The sequence below is a fragment of the Emys orbicularis genome, chromosome 9, assembly GCF_028017835.1.
Source record: "Emys orbicularis isolate rEmyOrb1 chromosome 9, rEmyOrb1.hap1, whole genome shotgun sequence".
Classification (NCBI taxonomy): domain Eukaryota; kingdom Metazoa; phylum Chordata; order Testudines; family Emydidae; genus Emys; species Emys orbicularis.
Window position 1 is genome coordinate 48,958,544 of NC_088691.1, and position 27,337 is coordinate 48,985,880.

Below are 27,337 nucleotides of genomic sequence, written 5' to 3' on the forward strand. Positions count from 1 at the left end.
ATTGTTACAGCAGGTCTGCAAGCTCCTGGGGGTCAAACAGTTACGGACCTCCGTCTACCACCCGCAGACGGACGGGCTGGTGGAACGATTCAACCGGACCCTCAAGGAGATGCTGCGGAAGTTCCCCCCGGAGGAGCTACGCCGGTGGGACCAGTTGCTCCCTCCCCTGCTGTTAGCCATCTGCGAGGTACCCCAGTCCTCGACCAAGTTCTCCCCGTTTGAACTGTTGTATGTGCGCCGCCCACGGGGCCTGTTGGACCTAATGCGGGAAACTTGGGAGCAGTCTCCCTCTCCAACCCAGGGCCTCCTGAATTATGTCCTCCAGATGCAGGAGTACTTTGCTCAAGCTGGGGCCCTGGCTCGTGAAAACTTAAAGGCCGCCCAGGACAGGCAGGAACAGACTTATAACCAGGGGGTGCAGGTGCGTGACTTTGAATCCGGGGATCAGGTCCTGCTCCTCCTGCCCTCGAGCAAGTCGAAGCTACTGGCCCGTTGGCAGGGACCCTACGAGGTAGCTCGGAAGGTTGGGCCCGTCACCTACGAGATCCGCCAGCCCAACCGGTGCAAGAAGACTCAGCGATACCATGTGAATTTGTTGAAACCGTGGCGGGAGCGGGAGGGCCTGCTGATTAATCCTTACCCGCCAGAGCCTGAGTTCGGTCCCCACGCACACCGGACCGAGGACCCTGCTGCTCCCCCGCTCGGCGACACTCTCACGGAGGAGCAGCGCAAGGAGGTCAAATGTCTCCTGCAGGCTTTCCAGGGAATATTCACGGCCCTACCTGGGTACACGACCCTGGTCTATCACTCTGTCCAGACCGAGCCAGGGAAGGTAATCCGAGAAACGACCAGACCACTGCCGTACCGGATGCGCCAGGAGGTGGAGGAAGAAGTACAGGCCATGCTGGCCTTGGGGGTCATCGAGCCATCTCAGAGTGAGTGGCGTAGCCCGGTGGTCTTGGTACCCAAGCCCGATGGCACCTGACGCTTTTGTATAGACTTCCGACGGGTGAATGCCATCTCACGGTTCGACGCCTATCCGATGCCCCATGTGGACGAGTTGCTGGGCCGCCTAGGCGAGGCCCGGTTCATCACCACCCTCGACTTCAGTAAGGAGTATTGGCAGATCCCGCTCGATGACCCCTTTAAGGAAAAGATGGCGTTCGCCACTCCTACGGGACTTTACCAGTTCACCCGGATGCCTTTTGGCCTCCATGGGGCCCCGGCAACGTTCCAGCGGCTAATGGATCGCCTTCTACGGCCCCATCAAGACTATGCGGCCGCCTACCTGGATGATGTTGTGATCTATAGCCGCCACTGGGAAGACCACCTGGAACGGGTGACGGCGGTCCTGAGATCCCTGTGGCAGGCGGGACTGACAGCCAACCCAAAAAAGTGCCGCATCGGATGGCAGGAGACCACGTATCTGGGATACACTATAGGGGGAGGACGAGTGAAGCCCCTCGTCGGAAAAGTGCAAGCACTGGCAGCCTGCCCGACCCCCATCACGAAGCGCCAAGTCCGACAGTTCCTGGGGGTCGTCGGATAGTATCGGCGGTTCATCCCCCAGTTTGCGTCCATCGCAGCACCCTTAACAGGATTGCTGACGAAGGACAGCCCCCGGCAGGTGCGGTGGTCCCCCGACTGTGAAGATGCCTTCCGGACACTCCAGACGTGCCTCTGCCAGGAGCCGGTCCTTTACAGCCCGGACTTCAAACGGGGATTCATCCTCCAGACAGATGCCTCAGAGGTGGGGCTGGGGGCCGTCCTGTCCCAAGAAGTTGATGGAGAAGACCACCCGGTTCTATACCTCAGCCGGAAACTATTTCCCCAGGAGAAGAACTATGCCGTGGTTGAGAAAGAGGCACTTGCTGTGAAGTGGGCCTGTGACGCCCTACGGTATTACCTCCTTGGGTAACCGTGGTCACGCTAGTCACGGACCATGCCCCCCTCCGATGGTTGATGAGGATGAAAAATAATAATGACCGTTTACTGCGCTGGTATCTGGCCTTACAGCCCTATGTTTTCACCATCCAGCATAGGGCTGGCAAGGAGCATGCGAACGCAGACTTCCTGTCCCGCCTAGGAGGGATGGAAGGGCCTGGCCCCGACGAGCGGGAGCCAGACTTGAGGGGGGGTGGTGGTGTAGTGAGGCGGTGTGGCTCCCCGCCACCCCGGAGGGGGAAGAGCCCATCCGGAGGCCGGAGTGAGCGGAGCTAGGGAGCTCTGAGCCCGCCCCTCAGAGGGTCAGGCGGCGACCCGGAAGTATAAAAGCTCGCCCTCACAGCTCAGTCAGGCCCCAGCCGCCGGAGAGACCAGACGTCTCCAGCCTAGCTCATGACTGGGAAGACCCCGTGGCCCAAGACGGCCGCCAGGACTGGCCAGGCCTGCCCTGCGCCCGCTATCCGGAGGAGCCGCCAGGCCTGCCCTGCGCCCGCTATCCGGAGGAGCTGCCGGACCTGCCGATCAATCCCTGCCCTGATGAGCCCATGGTCCTGGATCCCCCAGAGGCCGACACCAGGACCCAGGTAGGCCCCGAGGGGGAGTGTGGAAGTAGCCCGGGGGCAGCCGACCCCAGTCTGGCTGCAGCACTGCCAGAGCCTATGTCAGTGTGTTGCGGCCAGGATCCCCACTGACAGCAGCGGGTCTTCTGCCGCTGCTAGGGCCCCGGGCTGGGACGCAGTGGAGTGGGAGGGCCTGCGTCCCCCCGCCACCCAACCCGTGGGTGGCAGTCTCCCCCTCTCCCAGGCCTTTTGAGGCTTGGGCCTATTATTGTTGCTCAGCCCTGACTGAGGGCCTGAGCTCCTGACTTGGCGTTTGTTGCCCCGCCCTGACCTAGGGCCTGGGCTTAATACCTTGTACTATTGTTGCTCAGCCCTGACTGAGGGCCTGAGCTCCTGACTTGGCGTTTGTTGCCCTGCCCTGACCTAGGGCCTGGGCTTAATACTTGGTATTCGTTTGTCGCTCAGCCCTGACTGGGGGCCTGAGCTCCGGACTTCGCATTGTTGCCCGCCCTGAGCAGGGCCGGGCTTACCGTGTTCTTCCGGTTACAGCAAGAGCTGCCAAGGGAGACCCCACGGCCGGATGAATTTCCCTAGCTCACCGGGGTGTAGTGAGCCGGTGTGGCTCCCCGCCGCCCCGGAGAGGGTCGAGCCCCAGCAAACTCTTGTACTGACCAGAACTGGAGTTCTCTGCCCCATGGAAGCTCTCTGGTTGTACCGGCTGCTGGTTCTTTTCCATTCGTCTGTTGATTTGTGTCTGTTGATTTGTGTCTGTTTTGTTTCTGTCTGTCCTGCGTGAAGTTCTTTGTCCTCTGGGAGCCATTCTGCTCCCTCTCCTTGCCCTTTTGATGTGTCACTCCCCTCTCCCAGCTGCAGACTCGGCTGGAGTCCACAGAATCCCGCCTGTGCCGCTCAGAGCACGACCACAGCACAGAACTGGAGAACACTCTTATCCGCCTGGAGGAGGAGCAGCAGAGGTGAGGCTGTCGTCTGTGTCCAAGGAGCACCTGTGGGTCCTCGTTATCCCTTGTACAAAGGAAGGGAGAGAGCAGGTTACACTAGAGCAGCGGTTCTCAAACTGGGATCTGTGGACCCTGGGGGTCTGTGAGGGTACTCCAGGAGTCCGCAAGTCATGTCTGGGACCACCAGCCCTCCCTCCCAGTGCTTCCTGCACGCCGCTGAACAGCTGTTCTGTGGCGTGCAGGAGGAACTGGGAGGGTGGGGAAGGAGCATGGACAGGCCGCGCTCGGGGGAGGGGGCGGGAAGAGGAGGGGCAGGGGTGGAGCAGGGGTGGAGCGAGATGGGGCATGGTGGAACCTTGGGTGGAGTGGGGGCAGGGCCTGGAGCTGAGTGGGGGTTGAGCACCCCCGGGGAAAATTAGAAGCCGACTTGGGGGTCTGTGAAAAAATTTAAATCAAAATGGGAGTCCTCGGGTTGCTAAAGTTTGAGAACCGCTGTGCTAGAGCATTGCCTAGAGCTGGGTGTTACTCAACTGCCATCTAATGGTAACTGCTTGCAGTCGTCTGAGCTGGATTTGAACTGGGGACCTGGAGGCAACAGGCTCTGTATCCCATTAGCTGTCCCTTGAACTCTCCAGCCCTAGCTGTAATTTTGGATGCAGGTGTGCAACATGTTTCCAGTTTGAGATTTCAGAGCCTGGCCATGTGGTGCAGCTTGGTGCTTTGATTTCTTTGCTCCATTCTTAGCTCTTTGCCGTTCTCTGCAGCAGACAGATACACTTGCATGTGTCTTTCCTCTCCTCCTGCACTGCAAAGCGGCTGAGGAGGTTGTTGTTGTTTTCTGTTTGTGACTCAGCCCTGCTGTGATCTCGCCCAGGGAGCTGAGTCACCCAGCAAAGGCAAATGATGGGGGGTTGCTGTTCAGAATACCCCACATATACAACAGTCTCCAACCAGCTCCATCAGCCAGCACCCACTGGGAGACCTTTCTACCACCTGCTGCTCTGTAATCTCCAGCTATCAAAGGGCTAATCTTCAGAAATCAGGAGATGAAATAGTGGCTGTTTTGGAGGCATTGTGGGGGCCAGTCCTGCACATATTCCTGCTAGGCAGCATGCTCAGGTGCCGCCTTTCTCAGTATGTTTTCACCCAGGATCCCAGATCTACCTGTGGTTTCTTGCTGGGACCCATCAGGATGCAGGGTTGTGTCTGTGGTGGGGCTGTAGCAAGGTCCCCTGGGTGGAATTTGGATGGGCTGCTGGTGGGAGGTGGCAGAAGGGAGGTCCTGGGGGATCCTGAGATGGGAGAGTTTAGTAGATGGAGGAGGCACCTTGAGAGCATTGGGAAGCGTGAGCCAGCACAGGATGTGGTTACCCATTCATAAATGGGGTGTGTCAAGCTGCAGACACAGCGCAGGGGGCCTGAGGTCTGCCCTGTTCCCTGCTGCTTTCAGAAACGACTTCAAGGCATTGATTTAAACTTATACGGGGTTTGGAGTGATGGTTGTCCCTGTGCTGATGTGGGATTTGGGGTGACTTCTGTCCCCGTGCCAGAGTGGGGTTTGGGGTGACTTCTGTCCCCGTACCAGAGTGGGGTTCAGGGTGCCGCTGACTCCAGTCCCCCTGTCGAGGTTCGGTTTAGGGTAACCGCTGACTGCTGTCCCTGTGAGGATCCGGGGTTTGGGTTGACCGCTGACCGCTGTCCCCATGCGGATGCGAGGTTTGGGATGACTGCTGTCCCCGTGCCCAGGCAGGGTTTGGGGTGACCGCTGACTGCTGTTCCCCGTGCCGATGTTCATTTGGGGTGAAAGCTGACTCTTCTCCCCATGCTGATGCGGGGTTTGGGGTGACATCTGACTGCTCTCCCCGTGCCGATGGGAGGTTTGGGGTGACTGCTCTCCCCATGCTGATGGGGGGGTTTGGGGTGACTGCTGTCCTCATGCCATACTGCTGCTTGTGGGATGTGCAGAGATGGGTCCCATTGGAAAGGTGCTGCAGGCAGGGTGTTCTGATCTCGGGTCCAGAATGTGCTCCCTCCTTGGCCCCGCAGAGTCAGGATCTGTGAGCCTCTCAGGTCCACTGCAGAGCCTGGCTCTTTCCCCAGGCACTTGAGGATAAAGGTGTCTTTCTAAAAATGTGCTCTAGCTCAACCGGAAGTCGTGGGCTTGCTGCAGGAATCACTGTGTGAGCTGCTCAGGCCTGTGCTCTGCAAGAGTTAGATTAGTTAGCACAACGCTCCCTTCTGGCCTCAGCGTCTATACATCTGAGCACGGCTGTTCTCAGTGGTGGCAGATGACAGAACAAGGAGCAATGGTCTCAAGTTGCAGTGGGGGAGGTCTAGGTTGGATATTAGGAAAAACTATTTCACTAGGAGGGTGGTGAAGCACTGGAATGCTTTACCTAGGGAGGTGGTGGAATCTCCTTCCTTGGAGGTTTTTAAGGCCCGGCTTGACAAAGCCCTGGCTGGGATGATTTAGTTGGGAATTGGTCCTGCTTTGAGCAGGGGGTTGGACTAGATGACCTCCTGAGGTCCCTTCCAACCCTGATATTCTATGATTCTATGACGCAGCTCTCGGGCTAGCTGAGGGATCCCAAGTTGGGTCGTTGTCTGAGCTGTGGCCACTCCATTTAGTTCTACGAATAGTGTAATATTTGTATACAGGTCCCTGAGCAGGGGATGGTGTTTCTCAATTGTAGCCCAAAGAAATTAATTCCCATAATGAGATGGGGATGATCATTCCCTACTTCCCAGGGCTGAAGGGAGGAACAATGTGTTAATGTTCATACAGTGCTTTGAGAAATGCAGTGCTCTATACAGGTGCTAAGCATTATTATTGCCTGATGCCCTCTGACTGTGTGGCCATTAGCTCAGGGCCACTCGAAGGGCCTGGAACGGTAAGTGCAGTGAAATAGGTTTGGTGTCTCCACACCTTTGCTTCTGAAGGGTGGTCTGTTGCAGGAGCAGCACATGCCACACAGCTGTGCTCTGGAGATCAGAATCCAAGGCATGGCGACTGTATTCTCTTTATCTCCTTCCATAGGGGGGTAAATGTCCAATGGACTGAGCCTGGAGACGGAGTGTCCCACACAGGAGAGGGTGTTCCTGCTACTGGGGCAGGATTGCTGGAGCAAAGGGAGTACCTGGAGATCGGCGCTGCCCTCTAGTGCCAGTGCTGCAGCGCAGGGGAAACCAATGTCTGGCTTGTTCTGCCCTAGGAGCACCAGCCTTTCCCAGATGAACATGCTGCTGCGGGAACATCTGGACCAGATGAAATGCTCCAATCAGAGACTGGCGGGGGAGCTGGAGAAGGCAACATCAGACCTGCACAGGCTGAGAGGCGAGCTAGAGCAGAGAGCATCCCAGTGGGGCAACAGCAGGGAGGTGAGTCCTTCTGCTGGGCATTGTGGCTTGTTTTTTTATTGTTGACTTCAGTGGAGTGATGCCAGTTTAGACCCGCTGGGGGCCTGGCCCCCTGACGTCAATGGAGCTGTGCCAATTTACACCGGCTCCATTTCTAAATCTCCCCATGTAGCCTGTTACTAGTCTGAGCTTAAACACAGCAGGGTGGGTCAAATAAGGTGACTTCCCTGGAGCTGAGAGCTGAACGTTCTGTTCTAGAGCCAATGCAGTTTAATAGATGTATTAATGACCTGGCTAGCGGGGGGTGCAGAGCAGTGAGGGGCACAGTCTGCAGATGACACGCAGTTATTTAGGGCAGCAAGGAGCAGAGAGCAACGTCAGAGAGACCTGAACAAGCCAGGGGAGTGGGCAGTGCAATGGGGATGAAAATCAGTGCTGATAAATACAAAGTGATGTACATTGGGGGGAAGATGGAATGGCGCGTACACCTTGCAGGGTTCTCCATTAACTGTATCCACTCGGGAATGGGGGCTGGACGTCACTGCTGACAACTCAATGGAAACCTCAGTTCAGTGTGCTGCGGGGGTGCACACACACCGAGTTAGGCTGCAGAAGGGACGGGATGGAGCCTGGGCCTCAGCCATGGCACTCCCTTGGTGAACTCCTGAATTCTGAGACGTCACCTCTGCCCTCACAGCCCCTCACGTTCTGCTCTTATTTCCTCAGAGCTCTGGCACGTACTTAAGCAATGAGCACAGCGGGATCCTGCTGCTATGGCGCCAAGCTGCCACGCTGCGCAGTAACTTGGCGGAGCTGCGTGCCACAGCAGAGCAGTGAGTACTGCCTGGGCGGTGTTCTGCCAGGAGATTTTCCCCGCTATCCCTGATGGCCCTGTAGGTGGAAGCAGGAGGATGACGAGTGTGTAGATCTTGATAGCTGGTTCACGTGCCGGCTCCGAGTAACAGTGCCCTAACCTGAATCCCCTCCAGAGGGTATGTAAATCTGATCCCGGGGACTGCCAAAGATGGAACGATACTAGCTAACCACAGCCAGGGGGTCCTTGGATCACTCAGCTGACCTAAGCGAAGTCAGAAAGTGCCTGTGCCAACTAGGCGTGATCTCTGCAGCAAGTTCCCCAGGATGATAGCTGCACAGCTGTAACGATGCGGCCTCTGGCGGAACGCTACTGAGAGTATCAGCTCAGGACAAATTGCTTAGAGCAGGGCAGTTACAGCCCAAAGCTGGAGTTCCTTTACTAACTATTAAGGCAAACCAAACCAGCCAAACAGAGAGACTTTGGTTTTACCCCACTGGCTAACCAGAAGTCATACAAGCAATTCCCTCAGATACTCCAGTTCCCTTGTATCACCACCAGCACCGCTCCTTATGGGGATGAATGGTTATGAAAATCAATAATCCAGTAAAATAAAAAAGGTTCTCTCAATCCCAAAGGACCAAGCCCCAGGCCCAGATCAATATACCAATTAGATCTTACCCACAAATCACACTGTTGCCAATCCTTTAGAATCTAAAATCTAAAGGTTTATTCATAAAAAGAAAGAAATATAAATGAGAGTTAAAATTGGTTAAATGGAATCAATTACATACAGTAATGGCAAAGTTCTTGGTTCAGGCCGGTAGCAGTGAGTCTCTGAAGTACATCCACAGCTTGGATGGGTCATTCAGTCCTTTGTGCAGAGCTTCAGTGTAGCAAAGTTCCTCCAGAGGTTAGAAGCAGGACTGAAGACAAAATGGAGATGATGCAGCTGCCTTTTATAGTCCTTTTGCCATGTGGCTTGTGCTTCCTTTGTTCCAAACACAAGCCAACCAGCACATGGCATGGAAAAACCTTAGAGTTCTGTCCATAGGCATGTCCCTGCATGCCTTGCTGAGTCACAAGGTGTATCTGCCTTCTCTCAATGGGTCAGTTGTATAGCTGATGGTCCTTAATTGGCCATCAAGCAGGCTAGGCAGTGCTGACGCCAAATTGTCTGGGGTGTCACCCAGAAGCATAGCACAAGTTTGAAATACAGACAGTATAGAGCCAATACTTATAACTTTAAATACAAAAATGATACATGCATACAGATAGCATAATCATAATAAGCAAATCATAACCTTTTCATTGACACCTTACGTGACCTCCTTTGTACAAGATTTGGTGCCACTATAGGACTTTGGTTGCAACAATGATCTATACGGTCACAGTTCATATTAATAACGTCACAACAGCCAGACAGGGGATTGAGCTTCCAAAGGAGAGGTACTGGATCTGGTGCCCCCAGGAAGTGAGTCATACCAGGCTGTCCTGAGTAGTTTTCCGTTGCTGGGGCCCTGGTAGTTGCTGGGAGGAGGCTCAGACAGCTGTTGGCTGGCTGGGTGCTAGGAGCCCTGGCTGGACTTTGAGGTGATGCTCTCTAAAACCGCAAGGATTTCTGAGTGATTCTTCACATGTGGCAATTTCTCTCTTGTTGCCAGAGGCCTGGCTGAGGCCCAGAAAGACATGGCAAGGACTGCACGCCGCCTTCAGACTGCCTGCCTGAACCTGGACTCGAACCTGCGTCTGTCCGAGAGTGGTGCAGCCTGCTCGCTGGAGAAGCAGGCTCTGCAGGGGGCACGCTTGGAGCAGCAGCTTCGGGAGAAGGTCTGGGAGATGATTCAGCTCCAGAGCCGCTGGGATGGCGAGAAAGTAGAGCTGAACTCCAGGTGAAGATGTGATGGGGCCTAGCGAGCCAATGGGGCAATTCTCGGAGAGGTCTCCAGCTGGGATCGTGCTCCGGCTCCCTGCCTCTGTCTTTTCCTAAGAGCTTCCAAGGAAGGGCCAGCTGCACAGCTGATGTAAATTGGTGTCACTCCGTTGAAGCCCATGGACCAGCTCCCCAGCGGGTGTAAATCAGCATAGCTCTGTTGAAGCTAAAATGCCCAATCGTCAATTGGTGTCAATTCTTTTAGCATCATTCATGTCAGTGGGACGCAGGGGGCAGGGCTGATTTAGGCCAGCTGAGGATCTGAGCTCAGAAAGCAAAATCTCCTCTCACCCAAGAAAAGGGTGCTCTGCCCAGGGCAGGAGGGGTTCCACTTCAGGGGCAGGTGGAGCCGCCTGGGACTGACTCTAACTAAAATCAAACACCAAACCCTCCTTTGATCCTGTTGTTTTCATCACTGGTTTTAAATAACCAATACAGATTGAAAGGGGAAGGGGGGCAGCGGTTCACGCTACAGGCAGGCGTGGGAGTGATCTCGGCTGCACTCTGCATGTAAATAATGCCACTGATCTGTCAAGGATTCTTCTGAGATGCTGATCACTAGGTTAGACCTAGGAAACAAGTCAGTGACAGGATGCGATCTCATCCCCCTACCCCTCTTCCAATGGCATGTTTTGGGGACCCAAGGTGAACTTGCAGAGGCCAAGAGGGCCATATAACCACTATACCTAGGCAGACAGGCTGTGATGCGTTAATGGAATCTGACTTCCGCTCAAAGTGATGCAGCCACAAACAGATTAAACCCACAGAAGTGTTTTCTAAGAAGTAAAAGGCCCCAAACTAGAGAAAATAAACACCCGGAATCCATTGGTTAGAAGCTGAAAGCCAGAGCTGATCTGGATGACTGCAGAGCCGTAGGGGGACAGCTGTCCAGTCAGGAGCGGGCTTTGTATCCAGGTCAGGGTTGGGATCACCAGTGGAGCTCTGAGGGGAAGCCTAAGACTGAAAGGTGTTGGGGCCCAATCCTGCAACTGACCCAAAGCTTGTGTGGAACGCTGCTAAAGCCAATGGACGGCAGCTCTATGCTAGCACAGAAGCCTACCCACGTCCAACAAATTGTGGGGTTGGGGCCTTTGAGACAACATTCCCCTCCCTTTCTCAGCCAGCCAGGCCAGGGCTCCCAAGCTTAGGGAAAGAGAGTGAAGAATGATATTGGCTGCAGCTTCTTCTTATTCCTCTGATATTGATGTTGAGAAATGTGCTAGAAAAATCACTCAGTAAACACCATGGACTATTTAACGCACTTCTTCTCATGTTCCTGGAAATGACACAGTAGATACCCTGGAGATAGCATTCTGTGGCCCAGGAGGTTGTTGTTCAGCAGAATTATGGTAAATCAGTGACAAATTTCCCAGCTGTGTAAAGTTTTAACTCTCCTCATTCCACCCTCCCTTCCTATTGCTCAGCGATCCTCCTGGCTTGGTGCCTCTTTGGTTAAGGTCATTACCTCTGAAATGTGTCAGGTGTTCACCCCATCCATCCAGTTCCTGTGTGTAGATCTCACCTTGTACGAGCAGCTGTTCTCTGCATTGAACTGTCTCTGAATGCCCTGGAGGGACTGAAAGGTGCTGGGGAAATGTCAGCTTTGCCATTGAGCCCCTGGTGCTTTCTTCACTCTGCTCAACCTGCTCTCTGTGCACGGCTTGTATCTTTCAGGATAACAGAACTGACTGCTTTAGGACAGAAACTTAAAGAACAGAATGCAAAGAAAGAGAAGACCATCTCTGCTCTAAAACTGGACATTCAGAAACTGGTACACATATCCACAAACTCCTCTCTCTCAATTAGTCAATCTCACACACACACACACACACTCTTTCTCTGATCTTTCCGTATGTTCATCACTAAGAAACCACTTATCTTTGAACACAGGAAGTCATTAAAACTGGAGAGCTACTGGAGGTGCAGGACCTGAAAGATGAAAGTGAATCTTTGCAGCGAATCGTGAACAGCATCATACAGGTGTGCTATTTCACTCACAGCAAAGTGCAAGGATGTGGTTAAGGCACTCGCCTTGGACTTGGAAGATCTGCATTCAAGTCCCTGCTGTGCCATAGACTTCCTGTGTGACCATGGACAAGTCACTTAGCCTCTCTGTGCTTCAGTTCCCCATCTGTAAAATGCGGATGCCCTGTTTCACAAGGTTGCTCAGCTACTACAGTAATGGGAGCCATATGTACCTTAGATCAATAGAGAACTAAATCCAGTAAGGGCCCCTTATGTCTATATTGTGAATGGTTTTAATTTGGTGATTCAGACCATATGGCTCAATAGTGGAAATTTGATGACTAATTGTGTATTAAAGACAACAGTATAGTTGATGGTACAGATTCTTTGCTTACCCATGTGTTGGAAAGGAGTATGTCAGGTATCTAAGAGAAGGCACCAGAGCAGAGCTGTTAGTACAGGTTCTGTTATTGTACACTTTGTTCTTCTGAAAGTTGGCTCAATGATTGTTTAAAATCAGGCCTCCCATCTGGTGCTCAGCTCATGCTGTTGTTAATCTGATGCATGTACTAGGTCATTCCATGGCTCTTCAGGCTCTTATTGTCAGTCCAATTTCTAGAGCTGGTGCTTGCTTTTATAACAATAGGCCCTGATTCAGCAAAGCACTTAAGCGTGGGCTTAAGTCCCATTGACTGCAGTGGTATTTAATGACTTTGCTGAATCGGGGCCATCGTACTGACACTCTTATGCAGGCACCAGTCACAATTTAAACAGCTGTCCATGGAACCCTAGCATAGGAGCTCTATGAGGCAGTGTTGCCTAGTGCATAGAGCACTGGACTAGGACTCAGAAGAATTGGCTTCTATTCCTAGCTCTGCCACTGACTGGTTGGGAGACCTTGGGCAAGTCCCTTTCCCATTCTCAGCCTCAGTTTCCCCATCTATACAATGGGCATAATGATACTAATCTCCTTGGGAAAGTGATTTGAAATCTCTGAATGAAAAGAACTAGGCATTATTATTTTGAGCTGCCCATCTAGCAAAGCTATAGATGGCTTTATGCACGTACAATTGTGTGCCTAACTGAGGGTCTGCGGAGTATGGATGTTACTGGGAGTTGCAGATGCTCAGCATGTCTCGTGATCGGGTGCAGAGAGCTTGGTTAGGTTGGCAATTGGGCATGCAGAATCTCTTATCTCCATGTGCACTGGACACTAACGTTGCTCCTGGTTTGGGTGCACAGTTCTCTTCACCGCTTGTGTTTGTTTTGGGGCTAAAGTGCATTTCCTGATAGTGTGGCCAAGGTCAACATTTTCAAATGTGGATCCCCAAGAGCTGGGCACTAATTACATAGGGCCTGATGCAGGAAAACATTTCAGCACATGCTTTACTTTAAGGTCATTGACTTCATGAGCTTAAAGTTCAGCACATGCTTACGTGCTTTCCTGGACCAGGGCCTTCTGTAGGCCCCAAGTGCTCATGTCAGAATCGAATTAGGCTAGTTAGTGCCTAGGTCAGCACGGAGATGTCTGCAATAGCGATCTGGGTTTAAATAGCTTTAAGGGCCTCCCTTTCAGAAGTGCTGAGCATCCTCAGCTCCCGCAGATGTCAGCAGGAATGGGGGCTCTCAGGCCTCATTTCAGGCCTCCCACTTGGCAGTGGTGGCTGGGTTGCTCTAGTGTAGCTGGGAGGTTGAGTGCAGAAGATAACAGCAGTTTGGCTTTGTTGGGATTAACCCCCCCACCCTTCTCTCCCCAGCTGGCTCTGGCTGATGCTGAGAGTGCAGGGCCCCTCTCACTGGACAGCGTGAGGGCGACAGGTGCAGAAGACCCTGGCAGACAAACCTCCCCTTTGCGCTCTAGCTCTTCACATCACAGGTGGGCGTCGCCATCCCGCGCCCACTCCCCATTGCGCCAGGATGCTGTGCTGCAAGCCGTGCAGAGTGCCCTCCAGAGGCGACAGCAGCGTGAGCAGGTGAGGACACTGCCTCGAGCTCTAGGCAGCCCCTCTCATTCCACTCAAAGTCAGCATCCCAGGAAGTCTCTGCCGACAGACTGGGGCTGGTTTCCCTGAGGAGCAAAGTGATGGCATTGCATCCAGTGGAATGCTGCATCCTAAAACGTCTGTGGGGGATGAAAAGAGGAGAGGCAGCTCTGTCAGTCTCAGAGGCAGGGGCTGGGAGGGCAGGATCAACAGCTAACGGAAGGGCAGGCATGAAGGGAATGAGCGTAAACATGATTTCTTGGAGTGTCGTTACTGTGCGGGATGGACTGGCCAGCCACAGCCCTTAATAGTGGGCCAGGTATATTGACCTGCAATTCCTTTCATCTCCAACTTCCCTGTGTTCACCCAAAGAGAGACAGAACCGCCCACAAGGGAAGCGAGGGAGCTCAGGAGCATCTCTCCAGATAATAAGAGAACCTGGTTGGGGCCTTATGCTGCTTAGGTGCTGACAGGGGGACAAATAACATGGGAGGAGCAAAGGAACAGGCCAAAGGAGAGAGCATGAGATGGAGAAGGAAAAGGAAAGGCCAGAGCCATGAGGGTGCCACTCTGAGGGGCTGTGGAGAGCCAGAAGATGGGGCACGGAGGTGTCAGTTCCTGTAGACTGGGCCCAGCTCCTGAGTGTGTGGCTCCGTCAGTCTCCACTCCCTTTCGCACCAAGGGCAGGTGTCAATAGACATGCAAGGAGGGTCTGCTTTACAGCACCTTGCAGGCCACTGATGACTTCGGCCTGAAGGCTCCAGCCAGGGCTGTCTCAGCATCTCCACGTGGGGACCTGGGGGTGAGCCCTAGCCCTGGTCTCTTGTTGCCTGGAGCAGCGGGAGTGGGAAGCACCAGCCCAGAGATGGGAGCGTGTGCTGGGTGGGGCTGGGCTATCCCATGGGTGGTGATGGAGCCCCCAGATAGAAGGGTAGTGGTTAGGGTTACCATACGTCCGGCTTTTCCCGGACATGTCCAGCTTTTTAGTCCTCAAATCCCTGTCCGGGAGGAATTTCCAAAAAGCAGGACATGTCCGGGAAAATAGGGAGGCATGGTAAGGGGACTGCCTCCTCCCCGGGCTCCAACTTTCCGGGGCCAGGCGGCAGCTATTCATTCTCCCCACCTGGGCAGCTGGACTCGGGAGCAGCCGCTGCTGCAGCTCCCACTGCCGTGGGGGGAAGCAGCCAAGCATGTGGCGCTCGGCGGCTGTGGCGCTCAGCGGCTGTGGCTCTGGCGCCCGGGGCGTGAACCCTCTGTGCCCGGGCCTGCTGCGGGGACCCAGCTGGTGCAATCCTGCGGGCGGCCCCGGAGTGGGGGCAGCAGGCCCCAGCCCCCCCGTCCTGCTCGGGTCCCACAGGGGAACGAACGGGGCTGCCGATGCCTCTGCCCCGGGGCCGTCCGCGGGATTGCACCAGCTGGGCAGCCAGCCCAGAGGCGACTGGCCAGGGGCTGGGTGCGCGCAGCGTGCGCGCTGGGTTGCCACAGCAGGCCCGGGCTCGGAGGGTTCGGGCCCGGGCGCCAGAGTGGCAGCCGCCGAGCGCCACGTGCTTGGTCGCTTCCTCCCCCTGCGGCAGTGGGAGCTGCAGCAGCAGCTGCTCCTGAGTCCCGCTGCCCAGGTGGGTAAAACGAACAGCCACCGCCTGGCCCCACAGGCCGCCCCCCTACTCTCCCTCCAGGTTCCACCCGAGTCCTGCCTGCGCTCGGGGCCAGGCTGGACTCACTCACCCCAGCCCCGCGCTCCCCCTGCGTCTCCCGGGCCTCCCTCTAGCGCTTGCGGAGGGAGGAGGAATGGTGGGGGAAGGGTTGGTTGGTTTTTTTTTTTTCTCTGCCCCCGTTTTCCCCCCCCCCCCTGTGGTCACCCTGGGGGCGGAGTTGGGGCGGGGCCAGGGGCGGGGAAGGGGCAGAGTTGGGGCCGGGGCCCCGTGGAGTGTCCTCTTTTTGCAGGATTGTAATATGGTAACCCTAGTAGTGGTTGTACCACCATGCCGTGAGGGTGAGGGGATGTAACACTGGGGCACAGGGGAGGGTCTGGGGGATTTACTAGGGATGAAGAGGAGCCACGGAGCAGCCCTTCAGCCAGTGCAGCTTATTGTGTGGGCCTGGTTTGAAAGCGGCATCAGGCTGCTCCTTGGAGGGGAGAAAGTCAGCAAGGCACAGCTGCTAGCTCAGGGGTCGGGGGGGTGATGAGTTTAAGCCATGTGACGCAGCCTTGAGTAAGTTAGGTACCTGCGTCTCAGGATCTGCCCTTCACTCACTCACCAGGATAGCAGGGATCTGGCCCTGTGCGTGTGTGCGCGCGCGCTGTGCCATATGAAGTGGCGTGCAATATGCTCTTTACCCTTGTGCCTTATTTTCCATTCTGTGGCTAGGAATTGCAATTGCAGCTGGAGTCCGCCCGGGACGTGCTGGGGGCCGTCAGGAAGCAACTGTCCGATTGTCAGCAGGAGGTGCAGGTGGCAGAGCAGCAGCTGCAGGAGCAGAGGCAGGAGCGTGAGGAGCTGGCCAGAGCCCTGCAGGATTGCAGGCGGGACTTGCAGCACTGTAAATCCTCAGTGGAGATTCTGAGCAGGTGCACATGGGAGCAGGATAGGGGGGATCGATAATTACTGTCAGGAGCCACCATACCCCTGGGGTGGCCTGGCTGAGGACGGAGTCGCTCTCCCACCCCCAAGGGTAATGCACGTGACGAGCCTGTGGTATGGCCCAGATTGGAAAGGGTGTCACTCCATAGTGCTGTGTTCAGGATTAAACAACCCCTGCAGACGTTCAGCCTTTGGAGTCTCAGTCCAAGCGAAAGGGAACCGCCCCATTGCAGGTCTCTGGCTTTTTGGGCTCACTCAGACTGCTCATATTACTGGAGCTGGTCTAAACTTTTTGCTCCAAACTTTTATTGGACAAAAATATGGCTGTCTTTGGAAATGAACATTTTCACTGAAAAGTTTTGTTTTCTTTTATTAATTTTCTGGGTTTTTAACCAACAAAATCCAATTGTTTCAGCTTTTGGGCTTTTGATTTCTTTCTTTCCCCTTCTCTCCTTTTGTTTCCCCTTTCCCCCATATGGGGGAAAAGGGAAAAAGGGGAGAGAAAGGGAAAAAACCTCCAACACCAAAACCTCAGCTTCCTGTTTCAAAAAACAAAACAAAAAAATCATTTTTGTTCTTTGTTTTTGACAAAAAAAGGAAAATTTCAGATTAATTTATGAAACACGTTTCAACATCCATTTGTGAGCAGCTCTCCATTGTAATGAGACCCAATGATGTATAGAGACATGGACTGGTTAGCAGGCAGAGAGGAGAATGAGTTCTGTCCTCCATGCAAGTAGAAGGTTCTGAGGAGCTTCCAGTCTGAGGACTGGGGCTCCAGATGTGACTCCACCAGATGTTGCATCCTTGCAGACCCTCCCACCTGCCTCCTCTAGTCACCAGCCTGTGAGAGAAGGTTCAGAACAGTCATGCCACTGAAATTCTTTTTTTTTTTCTTTTTAAATGGAGACATCCTATCTCCTAGAACTAGAAGGGACCTTGAAAGGTCATCGAGTCCAGCCCCCTGCCTTCACTAGCAGGACCAAGTACTGATTTTTGCCCTAGATCCCTAAGTGGCCCCCTCAAGGATTGAACTCACAACCCTGGGTTTAGCAGGCCAATGCTCAAACCACTGAGCTATCCCTCCCCCCGATGGGAAGAGCAAAGAGATTGAAGCCAGGATGTTTCAACAAAGTTACCCTGCGTGGTTTCGTTGTGTTGGGTACTCGGAGCGATCTGCACAACAGGGCTGAGACGTGAGGATGTTTCTGTAGGTTCTTCCTTTGTTCTGGGGAGCCCAGAAACCTCACTGATCCTGGATCTCGGAGAAACAGCAGCTCTGCGCAGTGCTGGCATGCATCGTTCTCTTATGTCTGGCTTGTGCACCAGCCTTTTTTCCAGGGTGAAACTGGTGGATGCTGATTGCTCCAACATTTAATTCTGTGTCATTGTCATGGGCCCCTGGATGTGTTATCAGCTAGGATTGAACCTAAATCCAAGGGGATGTCTTCACTGCAATAATGGGGTGTGACAGCAGTCGAGCAGACATCCCCACGCTGCTCAGGTACCGGAGCAGCAAAGCTGCAGCAGTACACATTGTACAGGCCTGCCCAGGGTGCTGGGTAATTACTCGTGGGGCTAGCCTGTGCTAAACTTCTAACACCGTTGATCTGGAAGCAGCAGGGGAATCCAAGACTCTTACTTGGTCCAGCCACTGGGGGGGCAGAGAGGCCCACCACTGATGTGGGTGACATTATCACAGGGCCAGATTGGTGACTCGCAGTTTCCCTTCCCCGCCCTCAGGGAGAAGGAGACCAGAGAGGCCACAGTGGGAAGTCTGAGCGAGCGGGTGGACTCCTCCCGTCTGGAGGTGGAAAGGCTGAGGACTCGCACCATGGAACTGCAGAGGCAGCAAAGCCTCCTGGAGGAGCAGAAGGAGGAGCTGGCAAAGGAGCGGGAGAGAGTGCGAAAGGAGCTGGAGCAAGGGTGAGGTGCCTCACATCTGCCCATGTTACTATGGCATGCAGGGCAGTCCCACTTGGGGGAGGGGGGTGCGGATTCCCCACTCCACGCTGATGTAATGGACAGTGCTGGGGGAGATGGCCCAGCATCCTCCTGGTAGGGAACCCACTCGGAGCCACGCCCACCTGACACTGGAGTGATGCAGGCCTGAGGCGCAGCCTTGACTGAAAGGTAGCAGTGAAGCAGGCGTGGCTGGGGAGCTGCTCACAATGTACATGACTGTAGGTTTCATTGCCATGGGGGAGTAAGCCCGGCTAGTCATTTACAACGATGCGAAGGCAGCGTAAACTCCTCCCAGATCAGAATGGCAGCGTTCACAGCCACACGGCGCTCGGGTGGCAAATGGCGCAGGCCAGCGGAGAAGTAAGGCCCTAGACTTTGCTGGAGAATTCATTTTCCTCCCTTTTGCGTGACTCCTGCAGGCAGAGGTCCCTGGAGCAGTTAGAAGAGAAGACCTCAGCCTTGAAGAAGGAGCTGGTGGTGGTAAAGGAGTCCTTGAACCAGGCCGTCCTGGAGAAGGACGTGCTGGAGAATGAGAAGGAATGTGTAAGCTGTGCTCTGTCTAAAGTAAGAATGGCGATGGTGTCCTAGGAGCTTGGCTAGCGATCAGCTGTTTCATGAACTTCACAGGCCAGTCTGTTCCCTTACTGAAGGCATTTTTCCTCATCTACCTCACCGCTACTTCTCCTGTCAGTTCACCTCCTCTGGGGAACTGAGTTTGGGTTTGTACAGCACTGTTCATGCTCAGCTTTTCCAAAAGCACTTAGAAGTGATGAGCTAGATCCTATTACCAGGCAGTGGCTGGCAGGCAAACAGAACAGCTGTAACTTATCACCCAGAGAGCCCTGGGCCTGGGGTCATCAACCTGTGATCCCGTCTCCACTGGGAAAATGCCAGTGGATCCTTACTTCCCACCTGGATGCCCACTAGAACTTGACTGATGGAATGCTAATGTATCTGGTATGAACGACCGCATCACTCTGGGTCTGAACCGCATTATCAGCACAGACCATGAACCCAAATCCTAGTAGGAGACCTGAATCCATGGAAGTGGGATTTTCAAAACCACCCACCTGCTTTAGGAGTATGAGTCCCATTTCCTTTCAGTGAGACTTGGGCTCCTAAGTAGAACCAGATGGATCAAATGCAGATTTGGTGACACCAAAATGATTCACAGATTTGTGTCAGCGACGCTGAATTGCTTGGGCCTGAAAAATTTCCTTTTGAAAAAGTCGAAATATTTCGTTTCAACATTTTTGAAGTGAAACATTTTGATTTTTTGAATTGAGTTTTCATTTAGAAATTTTGTTCAATTTAATTTTTAAAAGATTAAAAAATGTGAAACATTCAAAATGCAAATGAAATGTTTCATTTGACCGAAAATGAATTTTTTTCCCCCACTTTTCTTTTTGTCAAAAAATTTCATTTTCGGGTCAACCCGAAACAATTTTTTTTTCCTGGATTTTTTTTTTTTTTTTTTTTGGAACCAAAATGAATAAGCAGTTATTCACCCCACCCTACTCCGAAGTCACTGAGGCTGTGTTGAAATCCCACCCAGTCTTCCAGCCTGAAGGCGGGAGTGACACCGGCTAAGTTGTATGGCAAGCGGGAGGCACAAAGACCTTGCCCATTGGCATTAGTTTCTCACACAGCCATAGGGGATGGGAGGACAGGGCTCTGGTAGAGTGGCGGGTGAGATGCCAGTGAATGGCATGACATTATTAGGAGCTGATATTTCAAAATGGAAAATGTGTTACAAGTTAATTTCTTTGCTTGGAAATAACATGCCCACCACAGTTGGAGTTGAAGTCAGTGGGTGTTAAACTGGGCTCCAGTGAATAACTACTGAGCAGCAGCCATCCCTGTGACGATAGCAGAATGATCTGCCCAGAGCTAAATCCTTGCACCAAGAATTCTGTTAGGCAGCATTTTCAGAGGTACTAACGTTTCCAAACTAGTATATTACTTGCCACATCATAATAGCACTAAAATAACAGGAGTACTTGTGGCACCATAATAGCACTGCGTTACAACAACTGTCAGATCCACTTCATCTTCAGTGGGGTAGGAGATGTCCCGACTGGGGAACATGTTTTTTTCCCAGGAAAGAAGGGTTTCCCTGTCTCACTCAATAGTGTTCACTCTTCTAGGAAATCCTGGAGAGCAACTAGCAGTGAGCTGAGGGTAGAATGGGTGGGAGAGCTTTTTAAAAATGTCCTAACCCCGATGAGTAATATCATATAGAGCTCGCTGTCAACAATTCCTTTGCAGGGGCCGAAGTACCGGGCCCCATCAATGGAGATGCAGTCTGCTGGATTGCTAGCTGACCCAGCAGAGTGTACCTCAGCCAAAGGGTCCATCAGGAAGAATGTGCAGGTCTAATTTATGGCACTTCGTAACAGTGGCCGGGCTAGCAAAAGAGTCTGGCACCCATGTGCTGGTCTTGTCTGTGGGTGAAATGAGCTATGGGGTTCGAGTGTGGCACAGCTGGCATGGGAGGCAAGCCCCCAGGAGGAATTCTCGTTAATGCATCAGTAGCCATTGGCCTAGCTGAGAATTTCCGAGGCTCCGCAGTGACAGTAGGAAGCTGGTAACAAATCTCGTTAGTATCTGATACAGCCCTGCAAAGACCAGAAAGCGGTAGCATCCCAGTGTGAACTGGGGGCTGAACAGTGCCATCGGGATGTACCCTGCTGTGGGGACACGAGTTGCAGGAGGCATTGGGCACTCATTGGGGTGAGTTCAATGGGAGTTTTGCATGAGGAAGGACTGTATGATTTGGCTCACAGATTGCCCAGGACTGCTCCCTATGAACCACATAGTGGGATCTGCAGCTGTAGCAGCCTGACCACTAGCTTCCCACCAGATGAACTCAGAGCATCCCAAACCCTTCTGATATCAGTGCTTCAACCCCAGCGTGTATCGCAGAACCCAGGCCAGAGACTTCCTCGCACTGTGCCTCAGTTCTTCACCAGAGTGGAGCAGGGGCTCCTGAATCTCGGGGACAAGGAAGGTTTTACCTCACTGTGGCTGGAAAAACTCCCAGCCAGTGTTTAAGTGCTGAGGTCTCCCTTCTCCCCAGGCCAAGACCAAAAGTGCTGAGCTAGAACTAGCCATAAACAAGCTGAGATCGGAGGACTCCGAGCTGAGAGACTCACTGGCCAAGATGGGGGCTCTGACTGAAGGTCTTGCCCAGGACAAGGTCAACCTCAACCGCCTTCTCCTGCAGGTAACAGACCTTACCCTGCCCATGGCCTCCACTCAACACCTGCACTCACCTCACATGCGTTCTGCCCCTGTGCCCCTCACAAACACTCCAGCCTACACCCTCCATGCTACCCCTGTGTCCATCACACAGCCCCGCCCACGCACCCCCTGTGCCCATCACAAACACCCACCTACGTCCTCTGTGCTGCCCCTGTGCCCATCACACACACCCGCCCTGCGTTCTGCCCCTGTGCCCCTCACACACCCCTGCCCTGTGCCCATCACGAACACCCTAGCCTACGTCCTGCGCTCTGCCCCTGTACACCTCACACACACCCCCGCCCTGCACCCTGTGCCCATCACACACCCCCGCCCTGCGCTCTGCCCCTGTGCCCATCACACACCCCTGCCATGCACCCTGTGACCATCACACACCCCCGCCCTGCGTTCTGCCCGTGTCCCTCAGACACCGCCGCCCTGCGCTCTGCCCTTGTGTCCATCACACACCCGCACCCTGTGCCCATCACACCCCCACCCTGCGTTCTGCCCCTCACACACCCCTACCCTGTGCCCATCACGAACACCCTAGCCTACGTCCTGCGCTCTACCCCATTGCCCATCACACACCCCCGCCCTGCACCCTGTGACCATCACACACCTACGCCCTGCGTTCTGCCCGTGTCCCTCAGACACCCCTGCCCTGCGCTCTGCCCTTGTGCCCATCACACACCCCCACCCTGTGCCCCTCACATGCTCCCGCCCTGCGCTCTGGCCCTGTGCCCCTCACACGCTCCCGCCCTGCGCTCTTCCCCTGTGCCCATCACGAACACCCTAGCCTACGTCCTGCGCTCTGCACCCCTCTGCCCATACCCCCACACACTCCTGCCCTGCACTCTGCCCCTGTGTCCCTCACATGCCCACCCCCAGCCCATGACCTGCATTCTGTCACTCAGCACTGGCCCACAGAAGCTGGTTCCGTTATTCCATGCCAGAGCACTGTTAGGTACCCAGCCAAGATGTGCCAGCTGCAGGGCATCACCACAGCCCAGCCCAGGGAAGTGCCTCTCACCCCTTTGAAAGGGGCAGTTCCTGAACTTGGCTACAAGGTACATGTGTCTGGGTGGGCAGGGTCAGGTCCCTTTGAGTGGGCTGTGCCCCTCCCTTCTCCACGGGCCCTCCCCCCTCCACCACCAGAGCATCCCCCCTTCCTGCTCTCATTCAGCTCCTCTCTCTCGCTGGCCTGCCCTTACCCCCTGTGCTGGTGTTCTAGGAGCCTCATCTCAGGGCTTTGCCACCTCCAGCCCTGGGGCAGGGGCTGCCGGCTGTACCAGAAGTGCCCATCACTCATCCAGCCACTCCTGGCTGCAGATTTCAATGCCAGGGCCTGCCGGATCCAGCCCCATCCCGCCGGGGCTGCTAGGTGGATCCAGAGAGAGGGGGGGAGGGAAAACAGAAACGTCTTACTCTGCCAAGTGAAAAGCATCCCTCTTGTTCTAGTGGCTGGGAACCCCCTCAGTGGGAGAGCAGGCTGCAGGGCAAAGGCAGAGCCCCCCCACCCCCACCCCAGGGCACCGAGCCATGCAGGACTGCGCTCTGTCGCCCATTCCTACCATTGGGGGGCATTCCTGTAGCACCAAGAGGCCCCAGCCAGGATCAGGACCCGCCAAAGAGCTTACCGGGTAAAGGAACGAGGGTGGGAGAAGGTAAATGTCATTGTCCCCTTTAACACTGGAAAGCGGAAGCCCAAAGAGAGGAAGGGCATGATCCACAAGGGACGTAGGCACCTAGCTCCCATTGATTCAGTGGGAGTTAAGCACCTACAGACCGTCTGTCAGCATCTCCTGGAGAAGCCCTGCCCCAGAGCACCCAGGCTCGTGGGTGAGGTTTGCCCTCTCCCACCTGCTGGTGTGAGGAGTGCAGGCAGCCGGAGCGCACTCTCTTTAGTGGTTCCCCCTCAGTTCTGAGCCATGGGACGTTCGCTTCGAATCTCTCTAACCCTGGGCTGTGCCAGAAATGTTTTAGCCTCATGAGCACTGTCCCAGCGGGGCTTGTAATCTCCGTGGGCATGTTACTTCAGGGAGGCCTGACATGGGGGTAGCGCAGAGGTTCCATGCTCGACTGCTTGTGCCAACAGCGGGTAGAACTTCCAAGGCACTTCAAGCACTGCCCAGCTCCCCCCACGAGCCTGGACCCTGCTTACGCACCACGCAGAAGGCTTCACCACGCTTCTGTACCTTGCCAGCTCAGCCTATGGCACTTGAGCTCTCAGGAGCCATTGTGATGTCACGTCTCGCTAGTGTGACCGTCAGAGCCTCCAAGTTCTACGGGCATGAAGGAATTGCAGTCCCCAGGCCCCGTCAGGTCTGAGTTAGGGTTGGGGATATATTCCCTATCCAGGGAACATCCCCAGGCTGAGAACGGATCCCCCATGGCAACAGCAACTGTCGTCTCTGCAGCTGAGCTTCTAACAGCAGGCAGCTGTGCTGTTCTGACGTCACCTGAGAGCGGGCTAGCTCCCCCCTGCCCTTCACTCTTGTCAAGTCTGTAGGGTATTTCCTCCCAGGGCCGGCCCCTTACCCCACTGCCCTCTCTTTGGCTTTTGGGTGTGGTGAAGCTGGAGGAGGAGAAGAGCTCGCTGCTGGAGCAGAGGCGGGAGTTGGAGCAGGAGCGAGCTGGCCTGCGAGAGCAATTGGCACACCTGGAGCAGGAGCTGGCATGGATGAGCGTGGCCAGGCGGGAGCTGGAGCAGAGCTGCCAGGCAGCAGAGGAGAGGCAGGAGGCACTGGGGGAAGAGATGAGGTTGCTGCGCAGGGAAAAAGCCCAGCTGCAGGATCACCTGACGCAGGTGAGAGCAGGCCCAGGTGGGGATCTGCCCCAGATAACGCTCCCTCCCTGCACACTGCTGGGCAAGAGCCAGTCTTCCCTTTGTGGCAAAGGTCTTCCTCCCCCATGCCTGCTCTTCTCCATTCCTCGCTTGTGGCGGCTTTGCTGTCAGCCAGCCGGTTCCTGGAGCAACTGGGAGCCACAGGAGCAGACTGGGAACAAGATGGGGACGCAGAGAGCAAATCCCCCCCCCAAGTTGCTGTGTGGGAGAAATGACCTACCCCACCTGTATCCCTGGCACAGAATACTGCCCTGGTGTGCCTGGCTGGTGAGATGGGGAGGGGCTGAGGGGGAGTAGCCCTCCCATGGGCATCTCTCTCCCTCCCTCTCTGCTGCCTGCAGTAGGGGTAGCCAGCAAAAGGGACTCCGGGAGCATGGAGGGCCCAGTCACACCCTTTGCTCTCTAGCTTTGCTCACCTTCCTTTCCTCACTCTTCCAAGGCGAGCAGCCAGCAGCACACTCTGAGTGAGCAGCTGGCGCACAGACACCAGGAGCTGGAGATTCAGGCCGACGCCCTGCTCCGCACCGCCCAGGAGAAGGAGGAGCTCGCTAAGGAGAAGGCACAGCTGGCTGTGGAGTTCAATGTACTGGAGAGGCAGAGGAAGGGCCTGCTGGAAGAGACAGACATGCTCAGGTACCCCCTCCTTGCTCTTCAGATCCTGGGAGACTGGCGGAGTCCTGTGGGTATCACCTGGAGGCTGGCTAGTCTCTTAATTTGGGGGGGAGGGCTACTAAGGGGTGCCATGGCAGGGGAGAGAAGGTCTCTTCTCTGTGCCAGGAACTTCCTGCACTGCTGCTCCCAGTGCTACCTGCTGGTATGAGGCTGGGAACAGCCCAGATCAGTAATGGAGATGGACCAGAAGGGGCCATTCCCGACAGGGGAAGGCAAGGAATGCCAGGAGCCCCACTTCTGCCCAACACGCTCCCTCTCCCTGCTGCTGCATTCACTCCTCTCCCTCCTGCTGAGGGGCACAGGGGGGCAACTGGTACCCAGCAGCACTGCAGAGCAAGGGAAGGAATTTCCAGCTAAGCCCACACAGCCAGTGGACAGCTGGGAGGGTGGCTGTTCTCAGCCACTACCAACCTGTGTGGGGAGACATGATGCCCACACTCCCTTGGGCTGGCGGGGACGCTGTGCCAGCTGACCTGGGCAGTCATTCACCATGCAGAGGCCTCGCTCCAGCTCCCTAGGCAGTTTGATGAAAGGATTGCTAATGCTTCACAGTCCTGGTTCTCCTCTGCCACACCCTGGTGGAAATGAAGCCTCACTTGCGCAGGAGGAAGTGGAGTTCTGCCCCTCGACCATGGTCTCTGGGCGAGGAGAGCCAGCCCCGTGCCCTTGTTCTGCCCAGACACGCTGACACAGCCATCACATGTGTGACAGCCAGGCTCAGCCACGCTCATGTGGAATTGCTCCCAGGGGGCAGCTCCACAGGGCCTGCTGCTGGGAACACATCTGGCGAATGGAGAACAGGAGAGAGGCCCCAAGGAGCCTGTGTGCGGCAGATGTTCATACAGGGCACACACGGCATTCAAGCTGTGGCTGGGACAGCGCTGCATGGCTCATAGCTGAGCCATAAAGGCCTCAGGGCTCAGCATAGACAAAGGTTCCTCCCACAATCAAAGCCCCAACTAATTCACTGGAGGTCGGGGAAGTGATAGCCTCCATCACTGGCCCTGATTCTTTGCTGCTGTGCCACAGAGCTGAGAAGGACTCACTGGAGATCAGCCTTTTTGAGATGCAGGAGCTAGCAGCACAGCTGGAAGTCAAGAAGGAACAGCTGGAAGGGGAGAATCAGAGCCTTGACCAGACAAGGCAGGTGCTCCAAGGTAAAGTGTATGTGCTACTGCCAATCCCCACTTCCCTTCTGTCTATGGCTTCAGCTCCTGAGCTCAGTACCCCCGGCCCAAGTGGAGCCATGCCCATGTCCCTTGCCTTGTGGTATCATGGAGCTCCAGGCCCCATGGCCTGCAGCAGAGAGTAATGCCCGCATTGCACACCTGAGTGCGCTTTACGCAAGCAGGACCCTTGGGAGCCTCACAAGGGTTTCTTTGGTCCACAGTGGAGGTGGAGAAGGCCCAGCAGGAGCTGGAGCTGCAGGACACCACCCGGAGGCGGGATATAGAGTCACTGAAGCAGCAGCTGGCGCAGATGAAACAAGAGACTCAGCTGTCTCTGAAGAACCAGAAGAAGGCCCATGAGGAGGACCTGGCATGGCTGAAACAGGAGAAGGTGAGAGCTGCAGCCTCCAGCCTCAGTGAGAGAGGAGCCCTACTGATCTGCAAACTGCAACTAGACACATTCGCAATAGAAATGAGGCAAACAGGTAGCATTGAGGATAACATACTATGGGGCGCCTTACGAAGGGCACGGCGACCCCTGGGTAAAGTACCATGATGCGCCTTACTCAGTGCACAGCGACACATGGGTAATGTACCATGTGGCACCTTACCCACGGCACGGTGACCCTAGGTAATATACCATAGGGTGCCTTAGACAGCGTATGGCGACTCCTCGGTAAGGTACCATGGGGCCCATTACCCAGGGCACGGCAACCCCTGGGTAACGTACCATGGGATGCCTTACGCAGGGCATACTGACCCCTGGGTAACATACCATGGGGCACCTCACCAGGGGCACAGTGCCCCGTAGTTTAGGTACCATGCAGCACCTTACCTGGGACACGGCAACCCCTGGGTAACGTACCATGGGGCACCTAACCCCGGGCATGGTGACCCCTGGGCAACGTACCATGGGGCCCTGTAGCGAGGCTGAGTGGCCTCCCTCTGAGCGGGAGAGAGAGGGACGCTTACACGCCCCTTGGAGGGTGGAGCCTAGATCGCCCCGTCCCTCTCGCCGGAAGTACCGGTGCGTGGCCGGAAGTATAAAAGGCTGGCCCTGCAGCACAGTTGTGGGAGAGCCAGCGAAGGAGGAGGACGCTCGGCCTGTTCTCCCGAGAGGAACATGTGCCTGGCTGTTCACGATTTCCAGACAGCCCGGAGTACCTGCTGTCTGGCCCAGAGTACCCTGAAAAGCTGGAAGAGGCCTGCAGGCCGCAGCTACCAAGCCCCGGGGAGGCAGGAAGTAGCCCAGGGGCAGCCACGGAACAGCCGGCTGCAGAGCCCGGCGTGGCTCAGTCAGCGTGTTGCGGCTGGATCCTTGCCGATGCAGGGGTAGCCAATCCTGCC

The 27,337-nt window shown here is 55.1% G+C and overlaps 1 protein-coding gene across 1 annotated transcript in view; it reads left to right on the forward strand.

The window, feature by feature from the left end:
- CROCC2 (ciliary rootlet coiled-coil, rootletin family member 2) overlaps window positions 1–27,337 on the forward strand; it is a 146,194-nt gene that overhangs the window by 25,076 nt on the left and 93,781 nt on the right. The window contains exons 7-21 of the mRNA XM_065411392.1: window positions 3,372–3,478; window positions 6,676–6,841; window positions 7,547–7,653; window positions 9,299–9,526; window positions 11,242–11,338; window positions 11,458–11,547; window positions 13,290–13,505; window positions 15,884–16,083; window positions 17,840–18,022; window positions 18,481–18,604; window positions 21,141–21,287; window positions 23,880–24,110; window positions 24,589–24,782; window positions 25,851–25,978; window positions 26,212–26,381. Of these exons, the coding sequence (XP_065267464.1) occupies window positions 3,372–3,478; window positions 6,676–6,841; window positions 7,547–7,653; window positions 9,299–9,526; window positions 11,242–11,338; window positions 11,458–11,547; window positions 13,290–13,505; window positions 15,884–16,083; window positions 17,840–18,022; window positions 18,481–18,604; window positions 21,141–21,287; window positions 23,880–24,110; window positions 24,589–24,782; window positions 25,851–25,978; window positions 26,212–26,381 (2,388 nt within the window). The remainder of the gene's footprint in view (window positions 1–3,371; window positions 3,479–6,675; window positions 6,842–7,546; window positions 7,654–9,298; window positions 9,527–11,241; window positions 11,339–11,457; window positions 11,548–13,289; window positions 13,506–15,883; window positions 16,084–17,839; window positions 18,023–18,480; window positions 18,605–21,140; window positions 21,288–23,879; window positions 24,111–24,588; window positions 24,783–25,850; window positions 25,979–26,211; window positions 26,382–27,337) is intronic.